The sequence below is a fragment of the Haemaphysalis longicornis genome, unplaced genomic scaffold (genome assembly GCF_048455015.1).
Source record: "Haemaphysalis longicornis isolate Haplotype H1 unplaced genomic scaffold, Haemaphysalis longicornis Haplotype H1 scaffold_6, whole genome shotgun sequence".
NCBI classification, from domain to species: domain Eukaryota; kingdom Metazoa; phylum Arthropoda; class Arachnida; order Ixodida; family Ixodidae; genus Haemaphysalis; species Haemaphysalis longicornis.
The window spans coordinates 172,273,329-172,289,429 of record NW_027526407.1 but is presented as its reverse complement, the minus strand read 5'-3'; the positions used below and the strand labels follow the sequence as shown (position 1 = coordinate 172,289,429).

The 16,101-nt window shown below is 47.1% G+C and overlaps 1 protein-coding gene across 1 annotated transcript in view; it reads right to left on the bottom strand.

Moving 5' to 3' along the window:
• Nucleotides 1–16,101, bottom strand: part of LOC144143369 (gastric triacylglycerol lipase-like) — a 57,120-nt gene that overhangs the window by 36,557 nt on the left and 4,462 nt on the right. The window contains exons 2-3 of the mRNA XM_077675136.1: nt 11,852–11,970; nt 4,933–5,131 (exon numbers count right to left, since the gene is read on the bottom strand). Coding sequence (XP_077531262.1) covers nt 4,933–5,131; nt 11,852–11,970 — 318 coding nt within the window. The remainder of the gene's footprint in view (nt 1–4,932; nt 5,132–11,851; nt 11,971–16,101) is intronic.

Genomic DNA, 16,101 nt, shown 5'->3' with positions numbered 1-16,101 from the left:
ATATATATATATATATATATATATATATATATATATATATATTGTAACGAAGATAGTGAGCGACCGTTAGAGCACCAGTCTGCCCGAGTGGGTATGTGTTCGGCTAAAGCGGAGGCTGACCTTCTGAGTGGCGTCAATCCCCCAGTTGGTATATGTCCCCGTAGCGACACAGCGGCAGCTCCATCGACAGTGCTTCGGCGCGAGACCTGCGCGCGGACGCCAGACCTCGTTTGGACTCTGAAACGGCCAGACCTCGTTCGTGCCTCTTGCAAGACCTGCCAATAAACCCCATTATATTTTGGTGGAGGTCCTAGTCTTCACGCGATCCCCAGCCTGGAACTACGAAGCAAGCGAGTGCTCCCGCCCCTGCATCGAGAAATCGACGAAGAAATGGCGTCGCCAAAGCAGGCACCCATCGTGTGCTCCGGGTCTCTTCGCCAACGCGACCCCGCCTTTTTCAATGGCAAAGACGACGCCGATGCCGAGGATTGGCTGTCTGCCTACGAAAGGGTGAGCGCCTACAACCGATGGGACGACGGGATGAAGCTGAACAACGTCGAGTTTTCCCTGACCGAGCTCGCCAACACGTGGTTTCATAACCACAAACCGCGCATGAAAACCTGGCCTGAATTCACGACCGAGTTCATTAAGGCGTTCGGTCGCCCCGCTGTGCGCAAGCTTCTCGCTGAACAGCGGCTTCGCGTGCGAGCACAGCGAGACGACGATGGTTGCACCAGTTACATTGAGGACGTCGTGGACCTCTGCAAGCGGGTGGATCCTGCGATGCCTGAGCCCGACAAGATCAGGCACATCCTCAAAGGCATCGAGGATTATGCATTTCAGATGCTCCTGGGCAAGAACTCGCAGACTGTTGACGAAGTCCTCAATTGGTGCCTCAGCTATGACGAGCTGCGTAAACAGCGTGTTGTGACTCGACAACGCACACTGCCCAATAAAGACGTTTCACGAGGGACACTGTCGTCATTGGCCGTACCTTCCGACCTTTCTGCTCTTCTGCCGCACATCGAGGCGTTCGTGCGTGCAGAAGTTTCGCGGCAGCTGGCCCTGCTTCCTAGCGCTCGAGAGCCTGCCTTTCCGCTGCCCCCGACTGTGCGGCGAGTGATTCAAGAACAGGTCGCCACGGCACTTCCCTCAGCCTGCGAACCGCCACATGTGCCTGTATCCGTGGCTTCACCCTTGACCTCACACTTAGCGTCAGCAGTGGCACCGCCCTTTTCAACTACCGCCGCAGCGCCTCTCGCTTCCCCGGTAGCATCGACCCTAACGGTACCCATGGCTGCGCCTCTCGCTTCACCGGCTGCGATGAATTACGCTTCAGTCGTACGACAACTGGAGCCAGGCGCCTTTCAGGCATATCAGTACACGGCACCCCAGCGGGTGACACGGTATTCTCGACCGGCACCTCAACAGCTCAATCCTTGGCGCACGCCAGACAACCGCCCGATATGTTACGCATGATGCATGCCCGGGCACGTGGCGCGGATGTGCCGTCGGCGGCCACCACTTGATCGCGATGTCCACCCTGCATCGGCCTACGGATCTCAGCCGTATTTCGCCCCCGGTGGTTCAGGACCGACCCCGAGCTCCTGTACTAGCGAGCCACCACCATTTTCGAGCCGTCGCCCTTCTTCACCGCGTCGCCGCTCCGTGTCGCCCATGCGGCCCCGACAAAATCCGGTTGCCGAGGGAAACTGACGGCTGCAGTTCCCGAGGCAAGAACTGCACGAACGTCAAAATGCCGAAGTCCTCTTATATCACCCTCTAACGTTATAGATGTGACTGTGGAAGGTGTCGCCGCACTAGCGCTTGTTGATACGGGAGCCGCAGTGTCAGTGTTAAGTGAACGTATCTGCCGCTCGTTGCGTAAAGTCACAACACCTCTCGGTGGACTTACTCTTCGGACTGCAAGTGCGCAAGAGGTTAAGCCGCTAGCCAAATGCACCGCTCGTGTCCTCATCCAAGGCATCACTTACGTCATCGAGTTCGTTGTGCTCCCGTCATGTTCTCACGATATCATTCTTGGGTGGGACTTTCTATCCCGTCATCACGCCATAATAGATTGCGCTCGTGCGCAAGTTGAACTTCTACCGTTGTGGGAGCCGCCGCAGAACGAACTGTCGATCAAGTTGCTGGTTTCCGAAGATACCGATATTCCCCCGAGCTGCTCCGTGATTGTTCCTGTTTTTTGCAACGTCGCTGCGGACACAACCGTGATTTTCACACCGTCGAGTTTATTTCTTTGGCGCAAGTTGCTCCCCTTACCCTCCGCTGTCCTCGATGTTCGCTCTGGTTCAAGCTTAATGGCGGTCTGCAACGCATCCTCTTGCACGACAACACTGTTCCACGGGGAATGCCTGGGATTCGTGGAAGCTGTTGAGTCTTCGCATGTAGAGGCCGTGCCCGACGAACCGTCGTTCTTCCCTGTGAGTGCACTTAGTTCCGAGTGTACGGCAAGTCCAGACGTGTTCCTACAGTCTATCAACAAAGACCTCACCTCGGCCCAACGCGACCAGCTCATCAACCTTCTAGAACGTTTTCGTGAATCGTTCGATTGCCAGCAAGCCACCTTGGGACGCAGGTCGAATGTCGCCCACGAAATTGACACCGGCTCCCACGCGCCCCTACGGCAGCGGCCATATCGCGTGTCACCTGCGGAGCGCCGCGTGATCGACGAGCAAGTGGCAGATATGCTTGCGCGCAACGTAATTCGGCCCTCTACCAGCCCGTGGGCCTCCCCCGTGGTACTGGTAACTAAGAAAGACGGGTCTATCCGGTTCTGCGTAGATTACCGTCGCCTGAACAAGATTACACGCAAGGACGTCTACCCGCTACCTCGTATCGACGATGCTCTTGACTGCTTACAGGGAGCCGAATTCTTCTCCTCACTAGATTTGCGGTCAGGCTACTGGCAAGTGCCCATGGCCGATGCCGATCGCTCAAAAAATGGCGTTCATTACACCCGACGGGCTTTACGAATTCAATGTGATGCCTTTCGGCCTTTGTAATGCGCCGGCTACCTTCGACATCCGCTCGTGCACAGAATGTCAGCGTCGTAAGTGTCCCCCTCAACATCCCACGGGAGCATTGCAGCCACTACCGTGTCCAGCACGACCTTTTGACCGTGTTGGAATAGATATTTACGGTCCACTTCCCAGCACGGCCGCAGGCAATCGTTCGATTATTGTGACAGTTGATCACTTGACACGGTACGCGGAAGCAGCTGCACTGTCCACTGCCACTGCTCGCGATGTCGCATCCTTCCTTCTTCAACGTTTTATTCTGCGGCACGGAGCGCCCAGGGAGCTGTTGAGCGACCGGGGACGAGTCTTCTTGTCCGAAGTCGTGGAGGCGCTGCTCACTGAATGCCGCGTTGTTCACAGGATGACTACATCCTACCAGCCCCAAACCAACGGGATGACAGAACGTTTTAACCGTACACTGGGCGACATGCTGTCGATGTATGTTTCTCGTGACCATTCGAACTGGGACTTAGTTCTTCCTTTCGTCACGTACGCGTATAATATGGCCACGCAGTCAACCACCGGCTTCTCACCATTCTTTCTGCTGTACGGGCGTGAACCTTCCTGCCTACTTGACACCATCCTTCCTTACCGCCCTGACATCTCGGAATGTGTTCCAGTTTCGGAAATCGCCAGGCGAGCCGAAGAGTGCCGCCAACTGGCACGCTCCTTCACGGCAGCAGACCAAGGACGTCAGCAGTATCGCCACGGAGACAGTAGTGGAACGCCAACTTATGCTGCTGGCTCCCTTGTATGGCTACGGACACCGTCTACGGCCCCAGGGCTTTCAAGCAAACTTCAGACGAAATACCAGGGTCCCTACCGAGTCGTCGAAAAAACGTCTCCCGTCAATTACATCGTCGAGCCGGTCACTCCTAGTGCCGATCGTCGCTTCCGTGGCTGTGAGACGGTTCACGTTCAGCGTCTCAAGCCCTATTACGACCCGCTCATCGTCGCATCACCCTGAGTCGCCAAGGATGGCTCCTTCTGTCCCCGGGGGTGATTGTAACGAAGATAGTGAGCGACCGTTAGAGCACCAGTCTCCCCGAGGGGGTATGTGTTCGGCTAAAGCGGAGGCTGACCTTCTGAGTGGCGTCAATCCCTCAGTGGGTATATGTCCCCGTAGCGACACAGCGGCAGCTCCATCGACAGTGCTTCGGCGCGAGACCTGCGCGCGGACGCCAGACCTCGTTTGGACTCTGAAACAGCCAGACCTCGTTCGTGCCTCTTGCAAGACCTGCCAATAAACCCTATTATAATATATATATATATATATATATATATATAGAAATAGGAATTGGCAGTCAAATCAACCTCTTAAAGCAAAGGGGAGGATGTAGTACGTCAAGATAAAGAATCTGGAAAATAAGAAAGTGGAGAAAAAATGCCCGCCAGGTGGGATCCGAACCCACGACCTCCAGAATACCGGTCTGGTGCGATAACCACTACGCTGGTGCGATAACCACTGCGATATATATATATATATATATATATATATATATATATATATATATATATATATATATATATATATATATATATATATATATATATATATACACGCACTACAGGTGGCGGTGCAAGAGTGAAATGGTCGATAACCTACTCCAAAACATTGCAGGAAGGCTCAACCTACCAGGCGATTTGGCAATGCACTGGTCAACACACACATGCACCAAAACGGCGTTTCACGGTTTTCAAAATAAACATCCAAAATTTATTTCTGTACTTACATCTACACAAAACAACTGCTTTTGTGTCGCTTTAACTTTTCATTTCTAGTATTACCCTGCCAAAATAATAAAATGAAAGCTACTTTGTAGTAACACAGGATCTATTTTTTTTCACTTATTCCCTTAAATCAAAAGGGCAGTAGCATTGTCACACTCACCTGGGCTTTGCGACGGGAGGTTGGCAACCCAATTTGCGGCGTTCCCTTGAACACCGTGTAAAAGTAGTATCGGAGACATCCGCGTTGAGGTATTTGTCTCTGACGCCACTGGTATTCTGTCGACTTCCAAAATGTACCCATCCTCGGTGGTTACTTTGTGAACTTCCGCTTTATACCCGTACTTCCGTATAACGTCGGCCTGTAAAACGCCAGTATGAAAACTAAAATTAGGGATAGTTGTTGAGAGGAATTTAACATGGTAAAAGCATCTCAAGACAAGGACACATTAGAAGACACGTACATTGGGCGGGTGCTTGACATAAACTGGGTGTTTATTGGCGAAAAGATTGAAACAGATAGCAATGCCCAGAAACGAAACTAATTACAAGGATCCCACAGCTCTCACTAGATATGTGGCGACTGCTGTAGACTGGCATTTTTTTTTTTGCATGTAAAGCCAGAGATTTTGTGCTGACGCATTCGTCATTTTCGTTGCTAATACAAAAGGTGTCATAGACTCCTCTTCCTCATTGCCTCCTAAAATTGCACAAGACGCGTGTGCCCTGAATATCGGACGTCTATGAGCACCGCCGTGTGTGATGGGCCTGATATCCCCCGCCAAATATTTAACCGGACCCCGGGGCCTTCTTAATCGTTCAATAATGCAGCGTCCGGTGTGCCGTTCGTAGGATTTTCCACTTCTAGTGTAATCATGTATAGCACGTCGTCTTTGCACTCAACAAAACGTGTAGCTTCCTTCCTTGTTCAGCCAGCCTTTTGAGCTTCATTACTGAAATTTTGCAGAAACGTGCGAGATTGCCTGGTGGTATTTGCTGGCACTGTCTATAAGCGCTTAGCCGGGTTGTGAAAGTATTGCATGATTTATGGCCACTTCTTGCGTTCAATCTGATTCAACCTTGCCTTGGTCACTGAAATCGCTTCTTTATGAATCTCCACGCAATGGAAGAAAACAATTCGGCGGGAAAGCCAGAATATCGAAGTTCGCGTGCTTGGACCGAAGTGTGACTCAGCTTGATGGTCACATGATGTTTGAGGGCCGTGAGCTAGCCGTTTTTAGAGCTACCGCTTTTCAGAATCTTTCAGTGCGATAAATTGTAACTAAGCACTCGTTTACAGGTACTTGGAATGGTATCTCCAGCACATATGACCTTCATGAAAAAAGAAATATATGTCACGGAAATGAAGGCAACCCTTTTCAGATAACTCACAGGTATATTTTAGATGTCTTGAACCTAAATAAAAAGCCAAGAACTTGGTTCAAGACCTTCTCGGAATCTGCAGGCCACCCGTTGTTTTAAAATAATCATGTATTCATATACATATATATTAAAGTTCAACACAACAAAGCACGCTACCCTTTTCCTGGAGTGTGAGGTTGGTGGGGTGTACAGGATTTCGCTGGAATTTGAAAAATGCTACGTAGGGCAGACCGTACGCTTCATTATTGAACGAGTCGTAGGGCATCACGCAGCTTTTTCTTCCTTCGCGCGAAAACTACATTTGCCGCAACCCTGCCGAATATACTCTCGCACGCCTGAATTTCAGGGCACACGTTTTCGCCGCAGCTTTGGGACGCAACAAGAGAAATGCTGAAGGGCGTTTGTATTAGCAATGAAAATGACACATGCTTGAGGACACGCTCGGTGGCACTACATGCAAAAGGTTTAACACGTTTAATACGTTAATGACTCACGTGTAACACGCTAATCTTGTTATCTCTACAGGAAGCAAATGCCATGCACACATTATAACGGCAAAGGTTTAACGCCATCGCGTTTTTAGGCTCATTTTTTTATTTCCCCGTGCCTGGCAGCCATCCGCTATTAGCCGTTCTCATTAAGTGTCCACGGAAGTACTTCATGCTACCAGCCGGAAGCAACGACTGAAGCAGCAAGATTCGAGGGCTGGCCTCAATCGGGGCAGCTGAAGTGTGGAAATGAGAGCAGTGATACAACGGCGGAGATGAAAGAAAGGACACACATATTTAGCAAGTTCCGCGCCTGCGTAGTGAAGTTCATTGAACGCAAATTCGGTGGTTGCATACTCCACAGACGCGGTCACCAGCCATGCCTGCAACTCGCACCACCACATCAAAGCGTCTTTCCACCGGAAGACAAAAATAAAATTCCGGTAATTCATGATCTGAAGATACACCGGGGCTACGAGGCACGCCGTAACAGTAGTTGCCCAAATAATTTCGACCACCTGGAAATCTTTAAGTTGCGCCAAAGCGTCGACACACGGGCGTTTCAGTTTGCTGCTTCCTTCAGAAAGATGGCCGCAGGGGCCGGGAATCGAACCCACGATTTTGGGCTCAGCAGCACAACACCTTACTCACTGGGCGACCCCGGAGTGTTTTCCCCCGGACTGATGCCGGCACCACCATTGGGTCACTCAACTAAAACGGGCGCAAAGGATTAACACCAGTCCCTCAAAACTCACGGAAGGCATTGATTATGAGTATAAATGAAGCAAAATAAAACCAAAGGGTCTAATCACATGCATTTTCAAACTATATTACAACTTTCCCGTGGTTCTGTCTCCGCTGCAAGCTCTGTTTGGCAAACGACTGAGGGTGCTCCACGGCCAAGTTAAAAATCACCCTAAACTACGCACGAATGTCCTCACAGAGAACAGTCACTTAAGGGTGCTCGGCATGGCTCTAGAGTAAAGTGGCAGAGCCTAACTGGGAATCCCCGAAAAAGAAAAACTGCGGCCAATTACCCACATTATAAAAGGCCTAACCAAGAGAAGGCAGGAAAGAAAGAAAGAAGAAGCGGTAGCACTCATTCAGCCACTGATCATGAGCTGAATATTGCGAAGCTTACCATACCACAAATTTTCCCGCACCGAATAAAAACAAAAGACCACCATCGGGACCAGCATTGGGACAGTCCCAGTTATGACCTCCCAATTAAGGCCGTGAGACGAACTGACAACCAGTGGTTCAGCCGGGTAACAGAATGGGCCACCAGAGATGGGTTTAGAACAAGGGGAAGGCCATTAGCTCGAAGGAAAGAAGAAATAGCAACATTTGTAGGCAAAGAATGGACTCGGGCAGCGCAGGACAAGAGCGGTGAACGTCAATCGGACAGGCTTTCGTCGTGTAGTCGACCTAAATAGGAGGTTGATGATGATAACGATGAATAGGCCCACGAATTCTGTCTTCATAACACTCTTGAAGAAATCAAAGAAGCCATTTTCTTAGAAGCAAGTGAGTGGCTACGAAAAAAACTTGTGATGGGCTATCGCATGAAACACAGGCTACCCCTGTGAAAAGAAACGCCTGCGCGCCTTGACAAACGGATCACCGATTCAGCGTCTCCACATAAAAACTCTCCTCTACCAAAAACGTGGATCGAAACCTACGCAAGAACAGGCATGTCAGGATCAACTTCATTTGAGGAAAAATTTCAAACTTATGAGATCACAAACTTTTTGTGATTGCATGACCCTTCTAAGTACAGGAACAAATAAACGGAGTTGGAGGCATCCTCTTGGCAATACTACTAGCGGAAGTATCGAACAGAGGCGTAAGCATTGTTACAGGCTTTCAAAGGTCATTACCTCTTTTCTGGAGGCAAAATATCTAAACGCTTCTGTAAGATACTCCCTTCCACAATTGAGAAAATTAGTAACGTGCCCTTGACGCCCAGGCACAACGGTCTGGAAGAGAACAAGGCACCGACCAAGAGACACGGGAACTCGCATACCCTTCACCTTGCGACCATGAATACCGCGCTCCCCTCCAAGAAAAACGAGAAGAATGTCTCGTCATCCTACGCCTGGGAACACAAATTTTTTCCTTGCTACAAGGAGGTCTCAATGCCGCAGAATATCAAACTGTCGGGAGGATAAACTACCGCAAGTATCTACAAATCTATGTGGGCGAAGATCTTTCAGGGGAACATCGCACATTAAATTAACTCTGGTAAAATCAGAGAAACTTCCCTCTTCTTCCACGTAACCAGCTACGTTCAAGGGTATGCTCAAGGAAGAATAACTCAAACAATATACATTCCACTCCTATTAAGACATGGGAGGCAACTTTGACCAGCTCGTTGATTCAGGATGAGCGCGAGCTGATGAGAGCGCAAGACGAGGAGCTGCTGCATCTGGCGCCCTAGACTTCAGGCTCCACCCTCGAGCTACCTACCATCTTTTTGCCCCATTTTTCTGAAGCTCAAGTATTTTTTCAGTGAAAAATATATTCATACTCTCTCTCTCTCTCTCTCTTCTAAAAAAAGAAATATGTTCAGTCCGGCGTAAGCTTCAGAGAATAAACACTTTGAAACTCACAAACAATCAACCCGCAGCCGCAACCTTTGACGCTTACATCTTAAGCAACAGAAACCCAGAGACAATTTGTCTGTCCTGCGCCACGGCGAATAAAAACCTTTGCTGCTAGTCTCTCTCTCCTCGCTGACCTTCAGTGCTCGTGAAGCATTGATCGTAAATACAGCTTCTGCGTTCTAAAATGCTCCCTTGGAGTCAAAGTAACGCTTTCGCGTCTTACATCTTAAGACGCATACGTAAATGTCACCTGCAACTTTTTTTGCATTCTATATAGGAGCCTGCCGTATATCCACGTGTGCTGAATGTGTAGACAGGTGCTTTCTCTTGCGCTAAAGCGCAGGCGCAGACAGACCAGCCTGAGCGGCATCAGTGGCGAGGAGCGGGGGGCAAGTGCCGCTAAAGTCGCCAGTTAAAGCAGCGTTTTCGCGTGCGTGAATCGTGTCCTTCTAAGGTCTTGTTTCCTGTAAATGGAGTCAGCGCAGTGTTTTTTGATATCACTGGTTAAACACTCTCCAAGTCGCGTGGTTTGCGTGCACTGAACTGCGCACCCAGACGGCCGAGAAAATACCGGCCTTACAGATAGCCGCAAATGGGTGATAAGGTGCAGGCGACGCATCCGTTTTACCTTTACTGGTCACGTGGTACCACATCGGAGACGTGCCGAGCAAGCGATGCGATAAGAAGGGCGTAGCATGCGGGCCGGCGCCTCATGGTCATTGCGACGCGATGACCGATGACGCGATGAGCCTAGTAGAGCTTTCGCTCTAAAGCCTATCAACGGCAGCAGTCACATTCCTTGTGAAAGCTTTGACATCCGTCTATTTCTTTGCGTTTCTGCGAATTTATAGGCATGTTGTTCTATTCGCCAGTCCAACCACGCTTTATGTGTCAAGCACGTCTTTTGTAAGTGCTCTGGCCTGCGCCCCGTCTTGTTGCACATTTTGACATGTCGAAGCCACTATGAAGGTACACAGCTAGAAATATTTTTGAGGTAGCAATTGGGCCACGTTTGACTTTTTAATTTACTTTTAGGCGGTAATGAGGAGTCAACGTGCATACGCGCTGTTAACAGGTGTTCGCGCTAAAAAAATTCATAGTGAAGCGAGTGATTTTAGTAGGTATTTTCGAGAGTTCGAGCATTCGGTTTTTCAATGAATCTGTTTAATTTAAACTGCTTTAAGGAAGTTGTATTAAATTTCAGTGGGTATTTTTAAATGCTGTATTATTCGGTTTTTGAATAAATTTCTTTGCCTTTACCTGGTTTATTAGAGTTGCTGCATTACTTTAGCGTTTCTTGTTCTGTTGTGGCCTTCATTTGTTCTTTTTAGGGAGCATGTCAAAGTAAACAGTTTCCCGGCATGCGATTGCAAAATTTAGCTTTTCAACCATTGTCATCTTCGAATTTTCTAAAAGATATCACACTGGTAGGGGGACTGTTTGGTTGGATTTAGGAAGACCGTATTTTTCTACGACAATGAGAGGCGATCTTTTTTTGTTATTGCTGAACTTCTGCTATAAAAATTTTTGTTTATAAGAAATAAAACGTTTATAGAAAAAAACGGGGAAATGTTCTTGGTGCCTGACAAATTTCAATTGCCCCACTTTTTATGGACTACTGACGGACCGAATTAAGGACGTTGTTTGCGTGAAAAACGAATTTTAAAAAAAATTTTCCCGCGTAAAATACCTGAACTTAGTCAAAATAAAAATGCAGCTGCGACACTGTGTAGTGTTTTTCTACTTCCAGAAATAAAACACCAATCTATTAAGGAAGCATTGGCAGTCTCGGTGCGTCCTAAAAATTGATCGCTGCTATCCTAGGTCACACTTCGGTGCTAAGTGTCATAAAAAGATATATGTGTACTTCGCTGTTAGGCCAGGTGGGTGGGAACTTTGCTTAATCATTCACAGTATATAGTAGAGCCCACTTTAACTGTATTATTTCCGTTTCTCGTATTGCTCATAAATAGGGACGCCTTTTTTCAAAGAACATGCAAAGTAATCAACGTAGCTCATTTATTTGTCATTTTTCTTGGTTACATAGCACATCAACTAACGCAGATAATTCAGCAGTTTCGGGCCTCAACCAGTGAGAAGTAAAACAAAATATTGTAGTGGTTAAAAATTTTCGAAAACATACCAGCGCTTAGAGAGCTAAAACGTAGTTTCGTGGTAAGAAAAGCCATATTCTTTCATTTAGTTCATCGGAAGTTTCAGGTAAAGCGATTTTTCAAATTAGCTGCACATTATAAATAATAATGGTTCCTGTGGCAATAAACACCTCGTGTTTATTGTATATCAAAAATTGGTAATTTCTGGGTATTTCAAGATTTGTTGTGGATATTGGCAAATACATGAGTAGTAGCACGATGAAGTGGGGAGAATATTTTTGTGGTACACAAACGTTGGACAAATTACAATTTTATAAATAAGGACATGGAGTTTCTTTGTTTTAAACGACCTTTAAAAGTGTGCAAAGTGTAAAATTACACTGTAACTTGTTGTCGTTAGTTTAAAATAAAAATGCTGGCCGTAACACATTATAACATGCATATACGAAGTAAACAAAGTCATATTCTGGAAGAAAGAGGTGTGAACGTACAGTTCCAAGTCTAGCATCTTCGTCGACGTCGTCAGCAACAGCCAGCAAATTTTGCCGTACTGTAACTGCTGACAGATACCAAAGACATAAAGCTGTCGATAACTGCTTGGCCATCCTTTCTGCAAGAAGAGAGTACAAAGATCTCACTTACATCTACACATAGCCTTGTGTTGAAATAGCGTACTGTTGTGTTAAGCACCAATCTAAAATTGAAAAAAACACCGTGCTGCAAAACGCGTGGACGTCTTTTCGACAGTACGCAAACTTTATAAAAATGCAATTAGCAAGCCACGCTAGAGATTCGATTCCACGTTTACGAGAACCTCCGTCACAGTACTCAAAATGGGAAAAACGTATAATTCATTTCTGAACTGGGTTAATCTATGAATAGAGAAAGCAGAACTAAACTTACCTGTGCTATTGCTGGATAGCTATGGAGTCGTTTAGACTATGCTCGCCACAAGGAAAGATTCATAAGACACTCAAAATACCCCGTTCTTTTAATAACCACAAGCAAAGTATGCAGTAAGTGATGCATGCGCAATTTAACTGAACAGGGCAAAGGATGCACACTCCCTTTGTGTGACTTTTATTAATGATAAATAGGCCGCCGGAAAAGCTCTCCGTCACAGGTGTTTCCCGTGCATGCACGGCCTTCCCTGCGTTTGACGCAACACTGGGGCTTACGTTGCCATTAATACTACTGTAAAAACAAACTAGGTTTACAAAAGTTTACAAAAAGTTTTTTACAAAAAAACTTACAAAAAAAAACTTTACAAACAAACCCCTCATGCACGGTATTGGTTAACGCTACGCATTGCATCTGAAGTATGTTTTTGCAGTCTTGTTGTTTCATAAAAACGGAAACCGGCAACTGCTACACTACAATACCCCTATCAGAAAAACGGCAAAAGCCGCTGAGAGAGCCGAACGGACGAAGTCGAGTTTACGCAAGGTGAGGTTCTCCGAATAATGAATGTCGGAAAGTTTTTATTACACATTTCATCAAACCACGGCCGTTTGTGCTATGAACACTTCATGTCTAAACAAAAAAAATCACTCTGTTCAGCAAAACCTACAGTGTCGGGCAGGTGCCGTGGTGCACTTCAACGTTGTGGCAATGTTTCGTCACAGCTAAGTTATTTCCCTTCACCCGCAGACGTTAGTACCTAAGGTACCGTCTGAGTGGACTTGCGGAACATTAAGTCGGTGCAAAATTCGAAACTAAAGTGTTCGACTGGAAAGTGCCAGAAGAATTCTGTGCCCGTAGTAGTTGGAAGTCAGCATTTATTTTTTTATTCTTAAATTCCAAATGTGAATCTTTTGCATGCATGCATATGTAAGCCTAAGCACGCAGCAGGGGACTGTATTTTATCTGGAAGAAAATTAGCATTTTTAGTTTGTTTTGTTTATTTTTCTAGTTATTTATGAATTAATTAACGTACCGTTATGACCAAGAGTCATTACCTCGGGTAGTGGTGATCCCAAAATTATTTCAGGAAAATGCAGCAAGCAATGCCACAATAACGAACAGCTCTTTGCCAAAAAAGGCAGGCAGTGCAATAGTTATATCATACAATACTCACCAGCAAACAGCTATTCACTGATGATGGTGGTGGCGGAAGTTGTTGTGTGGTATCCGGTGGGATTACCCTGGTTGTACGGGCCGCCAATTGCTCCGCCCAAGCTCCTCCTAAGTTTTCAATGTTAGGGTCCATTCACCACGAGCGCAGCTCGCGCGGCGAGGAGAATGGGGGAGGTGTGTGGACGGACAACAACAACGTCGTATGGAGGGACAAGGCGATTGAATGAGATGCACTCGCATCGAATATGGTAATATACGGTTATCACTGCGGACAACAAAATCTATGGGAGTTTGTCATGACAACTTCGACGACACTATCAGACCTAAATATTCCTTCGTCAACATAGCTTCCAGACACACTTTGTTTAGTGAGTATTCAGGAAAATATTCGCATACTTTTATTCTTGTTCATTTTGAGTTTCCTTTTCGATTATTTATACCAATGGAAAATACTGTTGATATCGGATAGGAGTATTTGGACAAAGGTACGGTTACCTATTTTCCTGTAAAGAAAACAGTCGTCGGTAAAAGAGTGAGAGAGAAGCTGATGCAATTGGAAAAATCATTTGTGTAAATTAAAACCTGAGAAGTCCCCTGGCGGATCTGTGGAGTACACCTAAATAAACGGCAGGAAGAAGGCAGTGTCTATTATTCCCACTGTTGTGCGAGAGCATCAGGCCCAAATTCGTTGCACGGGGCGACGCGCCGACAGCGGGGCCGATTCACACCTCAACCAAACAAAAAAAACAGCCCGCGGCCGACAGGCCCAAACTTGCACCGCTGCAGAGTCGCCTCTCCTTTTCCCGTCGTCGCGCCTCGGCCGAATCACGCATAGGGCGAACGACCGGAAGCCTACATGCCGCTACTTGCATGGAGGCGGCTTCGCTGAGACGGTGACGGCGTCGCCTTTCTTTCCCCTTCGGGAGGCTCGGCTGACGCAATCGCTTCGCCTCCATTCATCGGATTTCAAACTTCAGCCAACGAGAGTGCTGATTGGAGCGATTGAAACCACTCGCGGCTGCAACGGATTTCCGAGGGTATAAAAACCTGCCCGGAGGCACTTATCGTCGGCATTCTTCGGCGGCACATTTCGGAGGCACCAAGTGGAGAGGTGCTGTCGCCTTTGTGCGAGCCATGTAGCGCTGTTGTTACCCTTGTAGACATTGTATGTAAACGTTGCTTCAACTCTTCGTCGGTTCTAGAACGTCATTGCTCTGCTCTGAGCCCCGTCGATAGCGGACGAAGCAAGGCAACACCGCTACACCGGTGACTGCGCTCGGATGGCCAGTGGCAACAGTGGTGGCAGCGGTGGATGCCCAGTTCCAACTGTGGATGGCAGCTGCGGGATCAACCGGCAACGGCTACTACATAGTCTGGTAAATGCTCAATGTTCGATCAGACTGCTCTAGCACAGGTTATCGTAGTATAGAAAAGCGCTGTGTGAACCACTATGTGTAGCTTTGACTGTTTAAAGCCTAGAGAAAGCTTTTGAAACCAAAGCCAGTGCCGAGGGTGTAAACGAAGCACTGAAAAATTACTTGCGCGTACCTTACTAGTAGGTCGATAGTATAGGAAAGGCAAGAGAATTCGAACGTAGCCAAGCAGCAAGAGGCTAATGCAAACGATGGAGGACCTTAATGTTGAGATGAAGACAAAATACAAGTTGGTTTTATTCAAAAGATTTTGTGTTTTACATTGCCCCCACGATTGTCCGGATGCAAATGATTCTTTATTCACTGATAAATTAATCTATCTAAGTTAAAATCTTGATTTTCCCGCTAAATGATGTGTTTTCGTAGTTTGCAATTTCCTCACAGGAATCGACCGCTCTGGAGCCGATTGCGCACGGCCGGGCTAGAGGGGCGACGTTCCCGCGTTTATTTACGTTACTGAACCTAGATGACTCCACCATACCGTGGCAAGCCGTTTTCTGCCTTTGGTTTGTTTTTGACCGTATTTAAACCTGGCTTATTTTTGTTCTCGGAGAAACTATTTGTTTCGTGAAACAGTGCTCGTTCGAAAAATATCACGTAAAACACCGTTGCTTGCGTCAATAGGCCAGTGTCATCTAAGACAACCCCAAAGCCCCGCAGTGCTGTGCAGCTAAACCAAGCGTAGTGCGCGCAGTACCAACAGCAGTACGCATCAGTACTTCTCTGTTTACACGTGCTTTAGTAACTTCCACTTTTTGTCCCCCCATTGTTATTGTTTAAAAGAATCAGTACTTCTATATTTACATGTGTTTTAGTAACTTCCACTGTTTGTGCCCCCGTTCTTATTGTTTTAAAAATAATGTGCTTAATTTTTAAGCCTAAATAGCTCGTTCCGCAAGCTTATAAGCTCAGCCTATTTGCGTTCGGTTTTGCCGGCCTCCGCCAATCGCAGAGGAGGCTGCTATGACATCGTAGGTTCTGTTGCCCGAAATGAGCGGGTGGGTCGCATGGCCATTCCCTTTTTTCCTTATTATATAGCATATTTGCGCGACGTTTACATTAAAAGTGGTGTCAGTATGATTCTAACGAGCAGTCTTTTGAATGAACCAAACTTGTGTTTTGTCTTCATGGCTTTTTTAAAGTTAAAGAATTCATTCAAATTTGCGAGGAGGTAGGCCTTGACTTGGGCCGTGCGAAATTGAAGCATGTGATTCTTGAGATTATGCGGAAGG